The sequence below is a fragment of the Pteronotus mesoamericanus genome, unplaced genomic scaffold (assembly GCF_021234165.1).
Source record: "Pteronotus mesoamericanus isolate MK-2021 breed Mesoamerican mustached bat unplaced genomic scaffold, CSHL_Meso_final contig_221, whole genome shotgun sequence".
In the NCBI taxonomy this organism is placed as follows: Eukaryota; Metazoa; Chordata; class Mammalia; order Chiroptera; family Mormoopidae; genus Pteronotus; species Pteronotus mesoamericanus.
In genome coordinates this window covers 18,220,054-18,239,425 of record NW_026555092.1, presented here as the reverse complement: position 1 = coordinate 18,239,425, position 19,372 = coordinate 18,220,054, and the positions used below count along the sequence as shown (strand labels likewise).

The window sequence follows — 19,372 nt, the reverse complement described above, 5'->3', positions numbered from 1 at the left end:
CTGCGCGAAAACTCATTCCGGGTCTTTGGTCCTGTCCTCGCGGCAGTCCGCGCGCCACCGAGCAGGCGACGGAGCGGCTTGCCGTGCGAGGACCTCGCCGAGCCGAGGTCCCGCCGCTGGGCACCCTGGGAAATGTAGTCCGTATTGCGCCTACTGGGAGGGCGGTGCCTCGCGGCGGAGGACGGGAGCACGTGGGCTTGAGGACTTGTGGAGCCCCGCGAGCCCCAGGCTCATTGGGGCCGAAAGGCAGTGCCAGTTAAACCGGCAGGGGAGCTGCAGAGCAGCTCCCTGGGAATGTGTGACTCCCAAGGGGCGGGTGGATGGAGGTGGGAGCCCCAGGCTGGAGGAAAAGGGAGGAGGGGAGTGTGTGTGTGTGTGTGTGTGCGTGTGCGTGTGCGTGTGCGTGTGTGTGTGTGTGTGTGTGTGTGGAGGTGGGTGGAGGACAGGTCACATTGGTGCTCCGCTTCGCCTGCATCCTGGGTCCCAGGAAAGGGGCAGTGTAAGGCGTCAGCACCACTTTGAGAAGAAAGGGGGCTTGGCGCGCCCCAGGAATAAGAAAGGACGGCTCTCGGAACCACCCAATGAGCAACCAGGAAACCACATACCATGGACAGTGCTCGGAGAATTTCAGAAGGTTTTTGGAAGCAACTTTATGTGTAATTAGAATAAGACTAGCTCACACCTAAGTGCTACGAACACTGTTTTGCATATCTTACGCAACAATTCTCAACAACTCTAAGGTGGAGATTTTATTCATCGTTTTCAGACGAGGAAATAGGTTTGGGAAAGTTGAGTTTATCTTGTCCCTGGACACTCAGGTAGGGTAACAGAGATCAGCCACAGATATGATAGCGGCAGACCCCAGCAGTCCCTTCCCCTTACCACTTGTATTAACTCTTGCCAGCTACTACAGCGGGCCGGGGCTGGGGCAGTGATGGGGGACCTGTACACCTGTGTTCAGTGGCCGAAAATGGCATTGGCAATAGCCGCGGAGGCCTGAGAAGGCAGATGAAGGCTTCCCCGAGGAGGAAAATCTTGAAGAATGGAGAGACAGGAAGGAAGGAAAGGAGGGAGGGGGTAGGGGGGAGGATGATCGATTAGCTGGTAAGGGAAGTCCAGTGGGAATCCAGTCACTCAACAAATCTTTATTAATAAAGTGTTTGAAGTATAGCTAGTCATTTGTGTTCAGCCTAAGGGGATATAGGTGGGGTGAGGAAGGAGGAGGGGATGAGTAACAGGTGAGGTTGGAAAGACAAGTTGGGATCAGCAGACTCTTGAAGAGTCTAGACTTTATACTAAGTGCAATATGAAACCATGATGGGATTTCCAGTGAGCACTGATGACTGGATTTGCATTTTAGAAAAGTCTGCCTGTAATATGTATGATAAATTGAGGAAGGAAAGAGTAGAGGCAGGGGAGGTTTGGAAGGAGGAAACAGGAAGCCAAAGTAGAGTGGCTGGTTCTAGGGCTGTGCCTAGGGCTGTGAAGTGCCCTGGCTCCAATGCTGACTGGAAATTTCACTGTGGAATGTCAGGGGAGAGGGGAAGTGTTAAGAGACTTGAGTCTGTGTTCAAAAATCCATCTTTGCCTCTTTCTAGCCTTAAGACTGACTCCTGAAACTCACTTTTTAAAAAATGAGAACAGTCCTAGCAGGTGTAGCTCAGTGGATTGGGTGCCGGCCTGCGAACTGAAAGGTCACAAGTTCAATTCCCAGTCAGGGCACATACCTGGGTTGTAGGTCAGGTCCCCAGTTGGGGGTGTTCAAGAGGCAACTCATCAACGTATCTCTCGCACATCGATATTTCTCTCGCTCCTTTCCCTTCTCTCTAAAAATAAATTTTAAAAAATCTTTTTAAAAAATGAGAGCAGTAATTCCTCCAGTGATGGACAAACTGAGATAGTATATGAATAGCGTGGGCCCTGGGGCTACAACTTGGTGAATGTGAGTTTTCTTCCTGATGCTAATCCAGGGCTTCTTTTCACCACTGGGAGTTTCCTTGGTAGAGGAAGAAGCCAAGTCTCACCAACAATGGTTCTAGAACATGTTTCACAAACACTGCCTAGGACAGATGGATTGAAATAGGCCTGGGGAGATTGGGAACATTTTTGAGTGCCAGACCAAAAGGGACATCCAAGATGTGGATAGCAATTCAGGATGACTTAGAGCCAAGTGGGGAATGACTGGGAGCTAGTTAGACAGGTTCTTTTCTCCTCTGAGGGACAAGAGGAGGATATATAGGGGCCAGAACCTGTGACATCCCTGGGATGGGTCCTCAGATTCAGGAGAGAAGGACAGAGGCTTCTGTTAGTCACCTGGAACCACTAGCAACCTGTATCCATGACAAATTAACTTCTTAGTTTGAAGTTTTTCAGCCTTCCAAAATAGTGTGAATTTGGTCTACAAATAACAGCTGCTTGCAGTTAAACGTTCTCAGGGGAGGTTTCCCTCCTTCCACTTAGCGCCTACGTGAAATGCAGGCAATTTTCTCTGGTGTCCTCTGGTTTGAGGAAAAGAGATTGGGTAGGGGAACAGCAGGTTTATTCCAGTTCATCCTTAAGTGTGGGCATAGCCTTTGGGGTCCTGGCCTCCTGGGGAAGTTTCTGAATAGCCTCCCTACCACCAGCTCAGTAGCCCTCACAATGCAATGCTCAGGTTCACCAGGTGACACCAATGCCCGCAAGGTGAAAAACAACTCCTAAGCTTTTCTTTGTAGCTTCCTGCTCTCACTTATTTTTTTGGCCTAAATATTTCTTAGGTCTTTGCCAGCTCAAGGATGCATTTATTTTGAAGACTATGTATTTTGTCTAGTATTTCTAGTTGGTTTCAGCAAGAAGGGTTAGCCTGAGTCTATAGGCCACCATGTTGCAAGAAAATTCAATGGGCAGTTTCAGTCCTTATGTGACTTGATATTTCTGCCACATTTGGCCCTGGTGGCCACTCTCTCCCCCGTGCTGTTTTGTTTTTTCCTGCTACTCTGACCACTCCCTGTGGTCTCCTTCGCAGGCTTGCCCTCTTCCTCTCCCTGTTCCTTAAATGTTGGTCCCCTAAGCCTCCTTCTCTGCTTCTCCTCTTATTCCACAATGGCTCACCACTCCTTTGGCTTTGTGCTGTGATGCCCAGGTCTCTCTTGCCCAGACTGTTCTGCGTTCCTCATATTCAGCTGCCACCAGTTTCTTTGTCCTCTGTAGGTTTCAGAAGCACCTCCAATTGAAATGTACAAGGTTTGTCCAGAAGGCATCCAGCCATGTAATATGAAAAATAGAGACATTTATTGAAGAAGGTATAAGATACAAGAAACATTGTACATAGAACAATGATGCCTCAGTCCCCTTCAAAGTAGGCACCTTGGGACCTCACACAGTTCTCCCCGAGTCTCTTCCACTGTTCAAAACACTCTCCAAAATCCTTTGTTGGAATCGCCATCAGCTACCCTGTCATGCTTCCCTATATCTCATCAATGGTCTCACGATTCTGTGTCAAAATCTTCGACACAATAGTTTTTGGAATCCCCAGATCAGCTTCGCATTCTCGCACTGTCACGGATCTTTGTTGGTCGCAGCCCGTACATGTTCAACATTCTCAGGGGTTCTGCTTGTTGCAGGCCTTCCGGAATGTGGATCACTTTCAACAGATTCTCGACCATCTCTGAAGCATTTGTGTGACACTTTTTTTCAGCTGCACTCATTGCATCATCCCCGAAAGGCTTCTGAATCATCTGGATAGTCTCTGCAGAGGAATGTTCAAGCTTAATGCAAAATTTGATGCAGATTCATTGCTCTACTTACTCTGTCATTTTGAATATGACGGCCACACAGGACACACGCCCAGTCAACAGTGTCCACCGCCCCCATTGATTAGAACAGTACAGTTGTCATTGTTCACGCATGCACATTCTAGTCCACTCCACTTGGCTGCTAGGTTACATTGATGTCGCACAAACCATTCTCGTTATATTAACAATGGCTGGACTTTTTCCTTGTGATCTCCCCCACACTTTACTCCCATCACATGCTGAAAATACTGCATCCCCTATGTTCCTTACCAGTCACCCAAGCCAGAGCCTTGGAAACTCTCCCTGTCATCAAGTCCTCACAACCAGTTCATCACCAAGTGCTGTTTACTATGTCTCACATCTCTTCTGCCCTTACCCGTTGCGTCTGCTCTAGATCAAGGTGAGCCTCTGTTGCCTGAACTGTTCTAATTGCAGCGGCCCTAGCTGGTGTCCACTGCCTTGCCCCTTCCAGCCCAAATTAGGCACAGCAGCCAGAGCTCCATCTGAAACACACCCCTAGCCAATCCCTACTGTGTCTACTGAGAAGGCTCTGTCAGGCTGGGACCGACCAGGAGAAACCACACAGTAAGCACACAGGGACAGTTTAATATCAAAATTCGGAACTATCACAGGGGATTGAAGTAAAGAGGATTTAGCTGGTAAGAAGTGAAGAGAACTGTAAAGGATTTAGGAGTAGCAGAGTCCCAGGGCTGAAATGCTGAGCCCGGGGAAGAGGCCCTCACCCACTATCCCTGCCCAAGGCGGAGACCCAGACCTGGGTAGACAGTGTGTGGTTAGTGAAGAGGGTGAATTTAGAGCTGAAAGGCGATAAAGGTGACAAAGGGAAACCAGTGCAGATCCAATGCCCCTCATCCACCTTGTGCAAATATTTCATTTTTTCAAGGCTTGGTTCAAGTGCCACCTACTCCATGAACACTTTTGTGGCTCTTCCCTTCCATTCAGGAAGAATTGATCCCTCTCCCTGTGAGTGTAGAATCCTCCCCCACCCTGACATACATAACTATTTCCCACTCACACTTCCATTGGGGGTCTTATGATAGCTAATTGCCTTTTTTGTTTACTTGTTTACCCCCACCTAGGGTTGCCAGACAAAACGCAGGACACCCAGTTAAGCTCGAGTACCACTTCATTATTGCATGAGGCACACTTACTAAAACAGGTAAGTATTGTTGATCTGCAATTCAAGTTTAACTAGATGTCCTGTATTTTTCTTTGCTAAACCTGGCACCCTTCCCCCACCTCCACTTCCAACTGTGGTCTCCTTAATGGTGGATCATGTTTCTGGCTGAGCTCTGAATTCCCGTGACTAGCGCAATGCATTACAGTTAGTGCTCAGTTGACGTTAAGAGAATAGCGACTTCTCTGGCTGCAGGGTTGGGAATGGCTGGAGGGAGTTGAGACTAGAGACAAAGAGACCAGTTAGGAGGATGAGCAATAAGCCATTCCCCCAAACATAAAGGCTGCAACAGACTAGCGGATGGACTTGAAAAATCTGAAGCTCTGAAGACCAATAGATAAGGGAAGTGACTGAGCTCAAGGAGTCTAGGATGTTGCTCAGGTGTCTGGCTTGTGCCACCGGATGGAGGTTGGTGCCATTCACACAGGGGGGCACTGGAAGAGGTTTGGGTGCTGGAGAGCAGGGAAGGTCTTTGATGTGAGGCTCAGAGCAAGGTAGAGAAGCGTGGAGAGTGGATGTGACGGAGCGAACAGACGACTTCCAGGATAGGTATGTGAAGTTTGAGGTTTTGGAGGCTATTCAGACAGAAGTATTCGAAATACAGGCTTGGAGCTCAGGATAAAGGTTCAGGCTAGAGATACAACGTGACCATCATCAGCGTGGAAGTGGTAACTGAAACCATGGGAGTCCATAATGTTGCTCCGGGAGAGTAGAATGGGAAAGGAAGACGGCCTATATCAAAGCCCCGAGGAACAGTTGAGAGGCAGAGGGGAAAAGAAGCCCAAGAATAGTCTGAAAATGAACAGCTGAAGGGATGCGAGCAAACGCAAGAGTATGGGGTCAAGATAGTAATTGCAAAACAGGTTGTCAAGGAAGGATGACAAATTTTAGTGCTTCTGAGAGTTCAAAGGACAGGGCTGAGAGTAGCCTTTGGGTTTAGTAATGATGATGTCACTGGCGACCTCAGCAAGAGCTTTTTTAGGGAAGGAGAAGTGGAAGCAAATACACACACATGCACATACGTATTCACAGTGGAAGCAAATATATATATACATATGTGTGTATATATATATTCACAGTGTCAGTTTTGTTTAATACTGTGATATATTTGATCAAGTTTAAATGCAGAGGGAAAGGAGGTAATCAATTTTTTAAAAAAAGGTTGAAGAACGGGGAGGCTTGTAAATAATTGAGACGGAGAGCCCTGATATGGAGTCCTGAGAACAGCTAGAGGAATTCGTCTAGCTACAGGAGGACTCTAATAATAACATCTAGAACAGGGCATGATACCTCAAGGGTCATGGACTCCTAAGAAATCTGAATGAGCTTTAGCATCTGTGAATCCCCTAAAATTGTTTACCAGATTTACACATCAGTGGTTTTCAAGCATGTTTTTTTTGTGGGGGATGGCAGAGGAACCTTGGCTTTCATCATATTCTCTAAGGAGTCTACAACTCAAAACAGGTTGAGAAGTACTCCTGTGAACAGAAAGATGATCTCATATGGCACAATTCTCCTAGATCTCTTCTCTGATCTCTCGGCTTTCTACTCATCTTATCCTTTTCAAGATGGGACCTCAGTTTGCCTGTCCACAAACCATCTATAACATGGGTCTCCAGCCAAGGGAAATATGGAAATCCCTGGACAAGAGAAGAGGAAAGCAATTGGCAAGGGTAGGGGGAGCACTTAGAACCCCGTGCCTTGATTCTTGGATGAAACAAATCTACAGGAAAGTTTTGGGTGCTTCCTGAAGGAGAGAAATCGTCCTTTCAAAGCCACCTGTAGTGTTCCGTCTGACAAAAGGTGGTGATTTGATACCCCTTTGGAGGAGACCAGACCATTGTTCTGGGAAGAGCACTCAAACGGGAAATGTCGGTTTGTAAATGTGCGACAAAGACTACAGTTGAAAATGCAGGCACTGGAGCCACCTGTGACCCCCAGGGGTGAAAGTGCTCTACCTGGTGAGGTCATGTGCCAGGTGACCGCTGCTAAGTTGTAGGCAGAGAGGTGCAGTTCCTGTTTCCTTTGGGGAAAATGGCATTATTATTATTATTATTATTTTAAAAGAGGGATTTGGGTTGTTGTAAGCTGCAAACTGAGACTAGTTCTTGTGAGAATGTTCCTCTTGGAGAAGTTGCCATTTCCTCTGGGACTTTGTGAGATGTTGGGCACAATCTCCCTGGACCCTAGAAGGCAGCATTGAGTTGGCGGGACCTACTCCCTCAAAGGCTGGCAATTTGGGGGGTGTTGAGAGCTAGAACCTTTGGGTGGAGTTCCAACCTGCCTCTCTTGCTGTGAGCAAGATGATCGTCAGAGATGGCTTCACTCCGTCTCCTTAAGAGGCTTTGGCTCTGGCTGGTGTGGCTCAGCGGACTGAGTGCCGGACTGCGAACCAAAGGGTCACCAGTTCGATTTGCAGTCAGGGCATGTGCCTGGGTTGCGGACCAGGTCCCTACTTGGCGGTGCTTGAAAGGCAACCACACATTGATGTTTCTCTCCCTTTCTCCCTCCCTTGCCCTCTCTCTAAAAATAAATAAAATCTTAAATAAGGGAAAAAAAAAAAAAAGAGGCTCCGAGAGCAGAAATGGCCACTGAGGGGTGGGGCCAGAAGAAGGGTGTGGGAACTATGCCAAGCTATTAAGTCTTTCCAGCAGGGGCTCCCTGGCCCCAGTGACCCTGGAATGAACAGGCTGTCCCATTTTACCCTCAGCCAGGGCCAGGGCCCAGGCCTTTATGAGGTGTGTGCAAACTGTACGGCCCTGGCACCGTTTCCTTTGGTGGGGGTGGGGATGATTGGAGACTGAGGATCCTGAATCAGCTTGGAGGCGGAGAGCGGAGCCAAGGGGGTGCTTGAGGGCAGGAGGAGAGCACCAAAGTTTTGGGAGCACCTAGAAATGAGGCAGTGAACACAGAAGAGTAGAAGCACAGGTTTGGTTATCTTCCTTGACCCAGAACGAGCACTGCCCTCTGAGAACTCTTGCCAGCTCTGCATTCCGGCCTGGGCAAAAGGGGCGTGGGTGCCAAAGCAGGCAGGCACTTCGGCGGTTTGGAAGGGATTTTGGTCAGCAGCCTCAAAGGCCTGAAGCGTCCCGCCCTGATCCCGCCTCACCCTCATGGTGCTCTCGTGCACCCTGGCTGCAGCTACGGCCTCCATGCCCAACTCCATCTCCAGCCCAAACTGCCCTCCTCGGCTCCAGGCCAGCATGTCTCACGGCCTCCTGAGAACCTCTGGATGTCCCATGGTTCCTCTGACTCGGCATTCTTTCCATACACTCCTGTCTTATTGCCGCAGAAGAAAATTATATAGGACCAATTCATAGGACCCAGGAAAGAAGGTTCCACGGTACCTGCAGAAAAGCTCAGAGATTGCATTGCCTTTTGGGAGGTGAGTCAGGGACAGTGTGCAAGGCCAGGGACAGCACTAGCCTCTCCTTCCTTCCAGAGGACTGTGTGTAACTCTTAGCTTCTTGTCCTTTTTCTTACTATTTGCCAAATTGAATTTAAATAATTATTTATGTAGTTATTTAATGTCTGTTTCTCCAAGTTTAACGTTAAGGGCAGAGATCATGCCCCTTTCACTTCTGTATCCCTGATGCCTGCCCAGTGCCTGACATGTAAGAGATACTTAATATTTGTTGAATGCACAAATGAATACTCGAGCTCATCACCCAAGAGGTAGGTTCCTCTTGGGACCCTCAGTCTTTCCCTTCCTTCTTAGCTCTTTGATGCTCTGTGCTTCATCCCCACCCCCTACCCCCGAGCCAGCCTCCCACTGGCCTTTTCAGATGCCCTCTTGTCCTGAGCTGCTTCATGCTATGTGGGTAGTGAGCTCCCCGTGCTGGACCATCTGCAAGCAGAGGCAGTGAATACAACTGTCAGGGTGCCCTGAGGGCAAAGCACTGATCAATGACTGGAGTGGAGCAGTATGTGCTTTTTGCCCATTAAGCAAAGCCCCCAGGATGCCCAAGGTCACAAAGGCAGGGCTTTCCCCACCAGTAACCCCAAGCTCCAAGTGCTGGAGACTGTGCAGGGGGTTGTAAGCTGGCCTGCCAGGACTGGTGAACACACCTTTGCCACCTGCTCTGTGTTCCGTGCCCCCCTCCCCGACCCAGTGTCCCTGAGCTGCTGGGTGGAGGAAGCAGTTGGAGATCCCTGCCAGGCCTGTGATTGCTGAGTCAGCCTGCAGCAGTGAGTGGGGTGGTCAGGGCATGATCGCCAGCCAGCCGGCTCTTCCCATCCAGCCCCTGCTGCCCAGGAAAGGATCTGACAAACCACAGAAGTAAATAAATAACTTAGAAATAATAAATAGGGGTCCAGTTCCCAGGAGTGAGGACCGGGCCCGCTCGCTTCAGCAATGTGACTGCAGTGTTTCTGCTCCAATTCTGTCCCCTAGGACCTGGGCTGAGGCTGACACCGGAGCCACTGCTGGGTTGTCCAGGAGGAGTCCTGGGTCTGTGGCCTGGTCAGTGCCAGAGTCTGTGAGATGGGTCCTAAGGTCTCCATAGCCAGGACACTGGGGTCTGCAGGGCCGGGACTCGCAGGGCGAGGACTGCGGTCAGTCATCCCTCCATCTTTCCAGGGCTGATGCCCATCACTTGCTCCGCTGAGGCCTGTGATGTCCACCTCTGGCTGAGGCCCCAGGCCCCTTCCAGGCAGGAAGATTCCTGAGTAAGGGTGCCACCTGCAAATCCTTGGAGAGAGTTTTCAGCCCAGGCAGCCGCAGGCAGTGGCTGAGAGCCGGTCCACAGTCCTCCAGGTGCTGTTGACATCCATGAAGGAGACAGCCTCGTAGCGCGTCGGTCGGCAGCAGGGCTGGCTGACCGGCTGCGAGCCCGGGAGCGGCTGTAAGGCCCCAGCGCCCAGCAGCCTGGCCAGGCTGAGGTCGTGCGCGGAGCGCTCCCGGCGGCAAGAGCCGCTGCAGAAGCGGAAATGCACTAGCTCATCAGAGCTGTGGCCCAGGCCGAGGGCTCGCACAGGCACCAACTGCGAGCGCAGGCGGCAGCCCCGCGCCCCCACCGCCCGCGGACTGCCGCCTCGGCCCCAAGCCCGCGCTGCGCGGCCCCCGCGGGAAGGAGCTGGCGAGGGTGCGGACGGAGGGGGCGCGGGCCGGGGAGGTTGGGGGGCCGGCCGCCGGGCTCTTCCGCTGCAGGAACGGAACGGGCGGCCACCTAGAATGAGACGGAGTCAGGCGCTGGGTCCCGGGCCAGCCTCGCTGATACCCAGTCCCCTTGCCCTCTCACCTACCTGGCAGGTGGCCGACGGGGGGCGCCGGGGCTGGTGCGGGACCTTCACGGGTGGTGGGGCTGCGGGGTGCGAGGCCCAGAGAGGCCTCAGCGACACTGCTCAGCAGAAGCAGAGCAGCCAGGGTCGGCCACAGGGCAGGCTGCGCAGAGAGACAAAGTGGAGCCTCAGGGAGGAAGAGGCTATCCTGGTGGGCTCAGGGTGGAGGGAGCCCAGGGAAGGGCTGGGGCAGCAGAGACCAGAGCGGATGGGCTTCCGGCCGGGTAGGGGAACTCAGGAAGGGTTTAGGTTGCAGATAATGGGTCTGCTGCCTAAGGGAGCCAAGAGGAGAAATCACCTGAGGGCATTGACCTTCCTCCATACTCCTGGTCCCTCCCTGACCTTTTGCCTTTTCACTTCTGACACCTACCCAGGGCAAACCCTGCTCTCCCTCCCCAGTCAAGCCACTGTTCCTCAGTACCAGGTGGGAGTCACTGGGAGAACCACTCACCTGCCGCCGAGGCAGGGGCCAGCGGGGCAGCACAGAAGGGCCTCCACGTCCAGGCTCCATCTCTGTCAATACCAGGATCTCCCATCAGCCCAGTTGACCTGTTACCCCACCCTATTCTTGAGGCAGCTTGGAACATTGAGAGATGAGTTATCCTTGGAGAAGGTCCTCCCTCCCCTTCAGTTTCTCCAGGTGAGGGACAAGGGTTTGGATAGGCAGACTCAACCCAGGAGAAGTAGCTGCATCAGGAAGTGAACGATGCGTGGCGCTGTGCACCTGTTCTCCCTCTCCGTGCGTACAACTCCACGAGGTAAGCGGTATCATCCCCATTTTCCACATGAGTGAACAAGGCTCAGAGAAGCTCAGCGATTGCCTAAGGTCACAAGGCTAGACCCACACAGCTGGGGGGAAGTGGGTATTTGGAAACGGTCTCCCCTTTCAGAATCTTCCTGCTTTGTGCTGCAGGGCTGGAGCTGCCAGGACGAGCTGTAGAAGCGCGTAGCTGGAGCCCCTTGGCCCCACAGCTTTCTCTCCATGCCACCCTGGAGGAAGCTGGGGCCTGAATAAGAGCTGGGTGCTTGCTGGTTGACCCAAGGTATCTGGTGGTAGTGAGGTCCAGGCTTCAGCCTGTGCTGCCCACCCGATGCTGCTGAGCCTTGCTCCTCTGTGGTCTTTGGGCCCAGAGCCACCTGAGTTCTCTCTTCTGATCACAGATATCTCTGAAGAGCCAGCCGATGGTGGGACCTGATGGGCCCTCGAGAACATGGGGCCCGGGGCCATGGCTCCCTTTGGCCACCAGGGGGCAGCATCTGCCAAGCATGCAGACTCAAAGGAGGGGTGGGCTTTTCCCCACCCTCAGCCAGACTCAGGCCTGAACAGCTTCCAGGAGGGCCAGCCAAGCCTCCACACCAGCCTGGTCTGAGAGCTGAGCCGGTCTGAGAGCTGGTCCAGGTCTGTTCCCCTTCCACCTTCCTGTGCATCCGACAGCCTGGCCCTGCTCCAAGACGTTCCCCTAAGAGCCATCCTTCCTGAGCCCAGCCAGCCTTTCTGAGCCGCACCAGATTTTGTGAGCCCACACTGGCTGGCATTCCCAAACGCCCTTTGGGGCCCCAGAGAGCTCATGAGCCCTCCTCACTAGCTAGTCTGCTCTTGGGTCCCAACTGTTGCCTGCACCCCCAGCCCCCAGCACACAGAATGTTTGCACACTTATGGGTCAGACCCTGCAGGCCTCCCCGGCGCGGTCCATCTCAGGTCCAGCTGTGCTCAGCTAATAAATAGGAGCACTGAGGGGCCAGGCCAGGGACTGTTCTCACTGATGGCGGGAAAGCCAGGCAAGGCAGCCTTCAGGAACCGCTGTGCTAGGGGGTCCCCAGGAGCGGGTCTCTTGAGGGCAGCTAGGCTCCTGGTGGTCTGGGGCCACTTGGTCCTCTAGTCCTTGCCCCCCCATCTGCCAGCCAGATACTCACCACAGGGATCCTGCAGTGTTCTTCTAGGCACCTTCCTTGGGGCCAGCTCTGGACTTTTCCCCGCAGCTCACAAGGCTCATGCCCAGGGCTGTGCACCTGGCAGTGCTTCTTTTAGCCAAAAGTGTGGCCTTGGCAGCCGGTCTGTGCCCTGTAGCAGCAGCAGGAGCCTCACATTACAGTGGGCCGGCAGGGCTAGCACAGTCCGACAGGCGACCAGAGGGACAGAGGGGGCTGGGAGGGGCGGAGAGCAGCGCAGCAAGCCCAGGAGAGGGAGGATATGAGAGAGTGGTGGGGGACTCTCCTGCCCGCTCCCCCTAGCCCCAGGGCCGGGAAGAGGGGTGGGCCAACAGGTCGGCTTACCTCGGGTGCAGGGCTCTGGGTCTGGATGCAGCAAGGGCTTGGGCCCGAGGGACCTGCTGCTGGCGGAGCCCGTGGGCCGTGTCTGGGGGCCGGGCCCAACTCCATCCCTCAGCAGCCTCATGCCTGCCGCCGTCCGGTGTCAAATTCCAGCCCCGGCGTCACCGGATCCCGGGGTGGGGCCCGAGCGCCCCCGCCCCGCCCCACCTTTCGGGGCTCACCTGGTCGGTTGCTCCGCCTGTTGGGATCCAGTCCCCCCCCAGTTTGGCAAAGTCCCCTAAGATGAAGGGGAGGACGCTGGGAACTTGGAGAACCCAGGACACAGCATGAAGAAACGGGGCGGCGGAGAGGCGAGGAAAGTGGTCGTTCAGTGTGTAGACACATGAAGTAGGGAGTTGGGAGGCAGGGCTGAGGGCGGGAGAGGGAGGGGACAGGCCGGTCCCTGCCTTGGGCCACCTGCCCTCTGGTTTGCGCCATCTCTGGGGTCCTGGCTGGCTGCCCAGCAGTGACTACTCTCTGCTGTCTGGTCCACCGCTGGTTTCTTCTTGCAACAGACCCATCGAACTCGTTGGGTGGGCCAGGCACTACGCTGGGGCTTTCAAGGTCTGACCCTGCTCCAGCGGCCATGCCACCCCCCTCCCTCGCCACGTGAGGCTTGGAGTAGAGACACACCTGTGAACACCGCTGCTCACCCACACGCAAGGGTAGTGCTTGCAGGAGTGGGAGCCCAGGGCTGAAGTGTGTGGCCGGGGGAAAGCGGGTCACTGAGGAGGGACATTGTGCCCTTGCTTGAGTAGGAGCTGGAGGGTAGTATTTTGGAAGCCTAATTATGGCAATTTGGCAGGTGAGGTGGAGGTTGGTGAGTAACATGGATAGAGGTACAGAAAGGCCCGATGCTGTATCATACCAGGAAGTCTGAACTTTGTCTTACTGACACTGGGGACCAGCGTTTCAGGTGGGAGAATGGTGTGTCAGACGTGCGTTTCTCTGACTGACTGGCTGCAGTGGGGAGGAGAGTTTGGAGATGAAAGGCGAGGATGTGAGGAAGCTGCTGGGGGAGTGCAGTGGGGAGGACAGTGGTGGGGAGGTGGGGGGACGGTTCACTCGCGGCCCCTTTCAGGACCACAGCTTCTTCAGGGCTCCGCTGCTGTCTGACTGGACGGTGTAAGGAGGGAGGGCGGACAGTAGTGTGCCTCTGGCCTGGGTGACCAGGTGGAGGGGTTGTATTCTGGCCGAGAGAGCTCCCTGGGGGAGGGGCAGGGGCTGCCGAGTTCAGCGGTGGGCGTGTTGAGCGGGGAGGACCTGTGGATTATTCCAGTGGAAAAGGCCAGGATGCAGCTGAATGTGAAGCCTGGAGTAAAGCGGAGGGAGCTGGGCTGGAGATGGCAACTGACAGCTGGACATCGTGGGTGGAAATGCAAGCGCTCAGGGGACGTGTGAGGACCGGCCACATCCTGGCTGTGCATTAGAGCCACCTGTGGACCTTTTAAAACCACCCACATTCGGGCCCCACCCCAGACCTGAATCAGAATCTTGGTTCTAATGTGCTGGTTCCCAGATCTGCACAGGTGGCTCTGGTGTACGCCCAGGGCTGAGAACCACGGGGTCTGGGAGAGCAGTTTCTGTGCACGGGCGGAGACCCAGGCTGCAGGGGGGCTCTCTGCAGGCTCGAGGGACCCCTGTGCAGCAGGAGGGCAAGGGGTGAGCACTGTCCACTGCCTCCCACAACTGGCTGCCCAGCTGGGGTAGCGTCCCTGGGGCTGCATCAGCCATGGCTGTGGCTTGCAGGCGTGCAGCCAGTGCCCTCTACAGCTCCGGGGGGTGCGGGTCATGCAGAATACCGTGCGCGCTGGAGTGGGTTGTCTGTCCCTCAGTTGAGGAGGCTTCTGCCTGAGGACAAGACACAGCAGTAAGGAGACATGTGGGAAGTCAGTGGTCCCTGGGATGGCCAGGATTCTTGGATGGGGATGGCAGGTGAGAGGCGAGGGGCCAGTCAGCCCCACTTATGCCAAGCGGGCAGCCACGGGGGAGCTTCTGGCTAGCTCCGGCCATGGCCTCAGGTGCTGGCATGTGTTTGGCCCTCTCAGGCCTGCCTGGGGACGCTCGGGAAGGGGGCTGGGCATCGGATTCCACGGCCCTAAGGAGGTAAGAAGGGGAGAGACATCCTTTATAACATTCGCCAGAGGGTGCCGAGTGCGGCCAGTGAGGGGGGGGCTGGGGAGACGGTGTGCCCGAATGCTGAGGATGGGGTGGGGTGTGTCCTTTCCAGGGCTCAGCCAGGGGTGCCAGGGGCAGGTTAGATCTGTGGACCTCTCTGTGTTGGGGGCTCAGCACAGTACGTCCCCTGTACCTGTCGGAATCTGTCCCTGCAGCACTGGGGCTGTGGTGACCCAGAGGCACTGTCCTTGGGGGCTTCGATCCTGCCCTCGGGCCCCTTTAGGAGGCATCAGGGTAGACCCTGGGCCAGGCCCTGACACCCCGGTCTCCCTCTCAAGGCGAAGAGGGTGTAGGACTGTGCAGGATGAGAGAGGCTCCAGCAGGCCCCTAGGTGGCTACCCAGCCGCTGTGGCTGGCACAAGAAGTGAAAGGAACCCAGGGACCTGAGAACTGGAATGATGGGTCTAGCATAGTTGCGAAGGCCCCAGGTTCTTGTTTCTTCTAGGAAAGTAGGAGAAAGCAAGAGGCGGCAAGGTGTAGGGAAGAGCTTTATTGCTTCCATGATGACTGCCACAGCCTGGGTAAGGTCCTTAGGCCTCACTCCCCTCTGGTCCAGGCTAAAGGCAGGACCCAAGGACCTGGCAGTCTCACTGCTGAAGCCCAGAGCAGCTGCCAGTCCAGGCCTGGGGCACTTTCCCATGGATCAGCAGCAGCTGGGGAGGAGGCCATTCTCATCGGGCTGGGCCAGGCCTCTCCTTCTGAGCTCTGATGCAGGGATTGTCTTGCTGGCTTAAAGGATGGCTCCAGGGTTTCCCTGTGGAACCACTGGGGGCCGGTATGTGGGAATACCCCATGTGCTCCCCAAGAAAGGCCCAACAATGCCATGAGCTGGAGGGGGCTGGCACGAGATCCTGCGTCCCTCCCTGTGGCTCCGGCGCAGAGTACCGGCCAGTCACAGCACTCCCACTCTGCGGGGAGCCCACTGGCACCTCTGCTCAGTGGGCCCTCTACTGGGCCTCTTTCTGCACAGCAAGTGGACCAAACAACATCTCCAACCTTATTTAAAAATAAATTATCCCTGCCCTCCCCCCCGCCCCCCAATTCACAAAATGATAGTACACCAAACACTGATTGGAGAAATAATTCCGGCAGCCGCCTTGCTGCCTAATGTCCACCTTCTGCATGCTGGCCTGCTGGACACGGCCAGGGCCCCCCGACACCTGGCTCTAAGGGTCCAGGCTGAGAGTGAGGCCGACTGCTGGGCTCTGAGGCTGGCTGGGCTCTGAGCAGACACAGCTCTGGCTGCCCTGCCAAGGCCTCGCCACCCCTGGGGCTACTTGGCACTGTCCTTCCCCGGGTCTGCAGACTCCTGTGCCTCTCAGGCAGAGCCAGACCAAGGCCAATGAAGCGGGCTGGTGGCGGTGGCTGCTGCTTGCTCTGGGCGGTGCCGGGACCTCTGTGGCCCTGTTCTGGGCACACCTCAGATGCCACTGGTTAGGTCAGTGATGACACGCGCTTTGACCAGCTTCCGCAGAAACTCTTTCTCTCGTTGAATATTGTGTGTCCAGGACTGGAAGGAAAGAGATGGAGAAGCGGTCAGCCGGGCAGCCTAGGTGGCTGCTGGGACACAGCCCCACCCAGAGCTCAGTGCCCTCGTCTGACCACCGCCCTCCGATGCTCTGTGGCCCAGCCCATCCTCCTCCCTTCGCGGGGTTGGGGAAGATAACCTTCGGGCTCCTTTCCAATCCAAGAACTATACGCCTCTTAACTTCTTGTAATCTTAGTAGATACAGGCTTTCTAACCTTGTACCCCAAAACTTTATCCCCCCCTTGTCCAGCAGCACATCCGGGACACTGAGGTCCTGGGTGCCCTGAGGACACGCAATGTGAGTCACTGAGGTCCAGCCGGGGCCTGGGGAGTGGGCCCTGCTGCAGAGAGAGCCGTGTGGGGCGGCTTAGTCATTCTCTGGCCTGATGCAATCCACTGCCCCAGGCCTGCGGGCAGCTGATGACATCCTGCCTCTCAGATCAGAGGAGCCAGGAGGCCAGAGGGCAACAGGCTCATCTCACTGTTAACATGGAAATCACAGGGAAAATGCTGCCTTCTCCCTGGGGATGGCTGTGCCAGGCTCAGGTTCTTTCCTATTCCCAGTAATCACCAGCAAGCTTTGATGACTAAGTCTCTCAAAGAATGAAAAAGATTTGAATGAATGAATACCAATAGCCTTGTACTAACACTCATTACATAGTTGGATGCAGTTGTTGGATGCGTAGTTTGTATCCAACTGACCACCCTGTAGCATCTGTCAGCACTGAGCCTCAACCATGGTGATATTAACAGCCACTGGATAGCGGTGCTAAGAATTTACAGTTCCGTCTCGTCTTTATTCTGATCCAGTCACCTCTCTCCATCCTGCCACTGTACTCTTCCATGCACGAGCTGCCCCTCCTGTGGCAGACCCCTGGGTGATCTGTCCTCGTTCTCCAAAAATTCAAGCATCTGTGTCCCTCTCTTTGAAGGCAGGGACAATTTGTCACAGAGTAGGTGCTCAATAAATGTGCTGGATGAAATTAGATTTTATAGGTAAGACATGGAGGCTTGGAGGAAAGGCCAGGGTCCGAGCACATGGTGAGACTCATCCAGCTCTTTACTCACGCCCACCCCCCACCCTTCATCACTCCCAGGAAGAGCCACCCAGCCCGGTGGGGCAGCCTCAAGGCTGTCCCCTGGCAGTCACTGCGGGGCGAAAGGTCAGCAGGGACTGGGTGTTTGACGGTATTGAGGAATCATTGTTAATTTTTCTGGGTGTGATGGTGGTATTATGATAGTAGAAAACAGTCACCTGTTTGAGAAACTTACTGAAATATTTATGGCTGAAATGATATGGTACCTGAGACTTGTTTGCAAAGAATCAGTGGGGAGGGAAAAGTATGAGAGGAAGAAAGAGATGGAAAGCACTGGCCATGTGCTGATGGGGGTGGTGGTGGCAGGTGACAGCTACATGGAAGTTCACACTGTTCTTCTCTGAATTTATGAATATGTTCAACAATGTTCACAATAAGCGTGAACAAAACAAGTCTGCCTGGGGTGTGGCTCGCTCAGCCCAGGCACCACCACCGCTCCGGCGCTCCCCCCCAATGCTTCCTCCCGTGCACACAGCACAGGGGTCGGGTGGTGCTCTCCGCGTCCACGTTGCGGGATGCCAGCCTCTGGGAGCACGTGAGCACGAGGAGAGAAGATTGTCCAGGATGGAGCCCTGGCTAATGCTGGTTCTTAAGGGGTAGACTGAAATCAAGAACAAGAGCTGTCCACACGTTGGACACGTTGTCCACAGGCTGGGGCGGGGTTCTGGTTCCAGGTCCCCAGCCTCACCAGGACCTCCAATTCTGGGTACAGGTGTCCGTCCCAGTCACAGGCTACACTCTCAGAAAAGCATTCCTTCTGACAGCTCTTTTGTCTCCATCTCCGGCTCTGGCTCCTAGTGCTTCACCCAGTCATTAAATGTTGGTGCTCACAGGGTGCTGCCCTGACTACCTGCCTTTCTCAGTCTACTCTTCCCCGGGAGACTCACCGCTGCCCGCCCTGTCTCTGAACTTGCCGCTATGCTGACAACTCACATTTCCGGCCTGGGCTTCTCTGCTGTGCTCTGGCTCCGGAGTCTTCATCTCTTGCCTGGACCGCTGGGATGGCCTCCTAACTAGTTTCTCGTCCTGCCCTGCACCACCCCGCCCCTGCCCCCCCACCGCCACTTCACTTAATGGCATTTCATGTTTCACAGGCTAACCCGTGGCTTAGTGCTCCTGCTTCTGCAGCTCCCTCCAGCCTTTAGAGCAAAGTCAAGACCCCTCACTGTGGCAGAGGAAGCCCCTCGTGATCCAGTGACTGCCTGCCTGTGTCTACGTCTCTCAAGCTGACATAAAAAAAATGTGCCAGAGAGCAAATGTGTAAGTAAATGGAGGCCAGGAGGCAGGTAAAAGCTGCAGGAACATTTTGGAGTGGACAGAGGGTCAAAAAGGCAAGGAGATATATCATGACAGGCAGAGATGGAGAGGCTAACAGGATCATGGTAATGAGGAGGCAGGGCAGGAGCCGCTGAGGAGAAGATGACAGCTCTGGAACTCTCCTACACCCAGGAGGAGCTTTCTGCACCTGGACCCCATTTCAGGCAACAGGAGGCCAGGAAGAGCTGGAAGGCTCTTCCTGATTTCCCATGAGATCCCCCAGTCTTCCATACACCCTTGGAATAATGTCCAATTACTTGAAGTAGCCTGAATGAACCAAAAAAGCCTCAAGCAATCTTAGCAGTAACTGGAGCCGTGGATGAGGATGTCAGCCTCCTGGAGCACGTGAGCACAAGGAAAGAAGACGGTCCAGGATGGAGCCCTGGCTAACGCTGGTTCTTAAGGGGTAGACTGAAATCACGGACATGGAGAAAGAACAAGAGCGGCTGGCAAGTAAAATCACTGACTCAGACATCTACGCAGCAGAAAAGTTTCAGAGAGGAAGGACTGGTCATCATAAAACGTGCTCCTGAGCGCCCTGACCTGTGTGGCTCAGTGGGATGGGCAGCATCCCACAAAGCGAAAGGTTGCGGTTCGATTCCAGGACAGGGCCCATGCCTGGGTTGCAGGTTCGGTCCCCAGTCAGGGCACATAGGAGGAGCAACTGATGGATGTTTGTATCTCACATTGA

The 19,372-nt window shown here is 54.5% G+C and overlaps 2 protein-coding genes across 4 annotated transcripts in view; both read right to left on the bottom strand.

Moving 5' to 3' along the window:
- Nucleotides 1-9,675: 9,675 nt before the first annotated feature.
- On the bottom strand, nt 9,676-10,762 carry ARTN (artemin). Of its 2 annotated transcripts, none has more exons than XM_054571618.1 (3): nt 10,703-10,762; nt 10,216-10,378; nt 9,676-10,139 (listed from the first exon to the last, which is right to left on the bottom strand). In XM_054571618.1, the coding sequence occupies exons 1-3, from the start codon at nt 10,760-10,762 to the stop codon at nt 9,676-9,678; spliced, it is 687 nt and encodes a 228-aa protein (XP_054427593.1). The 2 variants fall into 2 exon arrangements, with proteins under 2 accessions (XP_054427593.1, XP_054427594.1); XM_054571619.1 differs by having other exon boundaries at nt 10,216-10,354.
- A 5,018-nt stretch (nt 10,763-15,780) lies between these two features.
- ST3GAL3 (ST3 beta-galactoside alpha-2,3-sialyltransferase 3) overlaps nt 15,781-19,372 on the bottom strand; it is a 185,515-nt gene continuing 181,923 nt past the window's right edge. For both annotated transcript variants that reach the window (XM_054572097.1, XM_054572098.1), the window contains one exon: nt 15,781-16,249. In XM_054572097.1, the coding sequence (XP_054428072.1) occupies nt 16,160-16,249 (90 nt within the window). In that variant the 3' untranslated portion in view covers nt 15,781-16,159. The remainder of the gene's footprint in view (nt 16,250-19,372) is intronic.